This window comes from Branchiostoma belcheri, unplaced genomic scaffold (genome assembly GCF_001625305.1).
Source record: "Branchiostoma belcheri isolate BF01 breed outbred unplaced genomic scaffold, Haploidv18h27 scaffold78, whole genome shotgun sequence".
NCBI classification, from domain to species: Eukaryota; Metazoa; Chordata; class Leptocardii; order Amphioxiformes; family Branchiostomatidae; genus Branchiostoma; species Branchiostoma belcheri.
Window position 1 is genome coordinate 1,539,635 of NW_017804442.1, and position 2,337 is coordinate 1,541,971.

General features: G+C 41.1%; 1 protein-coding gene across 1 annotated transcript in view; it reads left to right on the plus strand.

The window, feature by feature from the left end:
• Positions 1–2,337, plus strand: part of LOC109485746 (putative uncharacterized protein CXorf58) — an 8,154-nt gene extending 5,817 nt beyond the window's left edge. Inside the window, exons 7-9 of the mRNA XM_019789420.1 lie at positions 229–385; positions 714–861; positions 1,365–2,337. Coding sequence (XP_019644979.1) covers positions 229–385; positions 714–861; positions 1,365–1,538 — 479 coding nt within the window. The 3' untranslated portion in view covers positions 1,539–2,337. The remainder of the gene's footprint in view (positions 1–228; positions 386–713; positions 862–1,364) is intronic.

The window sequence follows — 2,337 nt, forward strand, 5'->3', positions numbered from 1 at the left end:
CGACAGAGCATCATGTATGACATCGTGGAGTACCTGTACCACACAGGCACTCCATCATCACGGTTACTGGTGCTGTATCAGACACCCTGTGGTGTTAGGTTACGTTATGGTTACTGGTGCTGTATCAGACACCCTGTGGTGTTAGGTTACGTTATGGTTACTGGTGCTGTATCAGACACCCTGTATATAATCGATGAATGATCGATATTTCTCCCCCTCCCCCTTCAGCGTTGCCACGACAGAGCATCATGTATGACATCGTGGAGTACCTGTACCACACGGGCACTCCGTCGTCACGGTTACAGGAAGACCTCCCTATCCTCATGTCCCGACCAATCACACAGGAGATACAGCTCCAGCACATACAGGCCATCTCTCAACTTAGGTAAAACTTTCTTTTTTTTTCAATTTAATTTATCATGATAATAATGTCTACTTTTGCACTAGGAAAACATTGTTTGTGCACCATCTCAAAGGTCAATCACCTGGACTAGACATCTGTCACCATGGTAACTGATGCTGTAGCAGACACCCTGTGGTGTTGGGTTACATTATGTAGCAAGTGACAGGACAGAGTTGGAGGGGCTGGTTACCATATAATATAATGTATGAAAGTTTAAGTAATAATAAACAATCATTCATTTATTCATTGAACAAAGTAGTCATTTTTTGGAATGTTAAATTTGTTGCTGAGATGTACTGTCCCCTTACAGGACGCCTCCCCCAGCCCCCTGCACTACTGCACAGTCCCGTACCCGGCCCAGACCACTCAGTAGCGGGGGGAGGTCCCAGCGAGGCTCGAAGCAGGCAAAGAAACGAGCACAGCAGATGAAGAAACTCTACCAACAGGAGGGCAAGGAGGTGGGCTGTGTTTTGTTGTTGTTGTTTGTTCTTATGGTTGCCATGGTAACATGAGAACAAGAATGATCCAAGATTGTTTGATAAACCTACTTCTTCTTTCTTTTCCACAGTTTAGTTCCTCCTGTATTCCAACTTTGATTAGTGTTGATTTTTGTTTTAATGTGCACACTGTCAGACTTAGTGAGAAATTCATAATTATTAATAATGGTATTAAACAAATTCACAACTCTTTGATTTTCTTTGTTTACTTGCTTCAGTTCTTTGTTTGCTAACCAGGCTAGGTCTTCAGGTTTTGGAGCAAGTTTCTAGCAACGCCCCTACAAAGAATGTAGGGGAGATTTTTGTTTGTTTGCCAACCAGGCAAAAACGAACACAAAGTTGCCACCAAATGGCAACCTGTAACAGGCTGAATCTGTTTCCTTCCTTCAGGGTCTGAAGCCAGTTACATGTAATTCCTTGGTAACCAAGCCAACTCTTCAAGTTTCTCTGTTTCCTTTATTCAGGGTCTAGAGCCAGTCCCTAGTGGCACCCCTCTGGATGAGGTGGGGAGGGATCAGTACCTGGGAGCTCCGGGAGAGGACCAGGAAGATTGGGAACAAGAGGCAGACAAGCTGTATGAGTGGACTCAGGAACTCAACTTCGACGATCTGGTTACAACGCCAAGATACGAGATGTAGCAAACATGGGGTGTAGTTACTGTAATGCCACAGTGTAGCCATAATCTTATTGGGTGTAGTAGTGCCACAATGTGGCAATTTAAATGAGAAGTACTGACATCATTATCAAGGAACTCAACTTCGCCACACCTAGATACGAAATGTAGCAAACTATATAGTGCCACAATGTAGCCAATAGCCATTATGGTTTGTCACAAGTATAGTGCTGCCACAGTGTGGCAATAGTGGGACATAGCGGTGCCATTAATATGTAGGAATGAGGCCAAACAAAATAATCTGCCAAATAGCTAAAATTTTAGGCCAAATTAATGTTAAACCTTTAACAAAAAATTTAACACAAATTGGAGGTATTAACGGTGAATTTCAATTAAAAATAGTTTTTTAAAAGCAAAATTCTGCCAGGGAGCTCTAATATTTGTATATTGGGTGCGTCACTGTATATTTTTGAGTGGTTCAAATATTATTGAAAGGACTTTATTGATAAACCAAATGCCATGGATCTATATCACATAATCAGTAAAGTCATATCAAGAAAAATATCATGACATATTTTCAAATATTTGCATTTTAAATATTTTGACACACACACAGAGGCTCCATTGTTGAAGAAAGAATCTTGACACACAATTTGGTGAAGCAGAGTTTATTCTGTAAATAGAGATTCTGTATAAATATAGTTCATGGCGCAGGCAAGTGGGACATCAACAGTTACGGTAAGGCCACAGCAAGTAATTTTTATGGATGACATCAGCACACGCATTTTTGCCTGACTTTGGGAAAAAAAAACAAGAAATTTTGT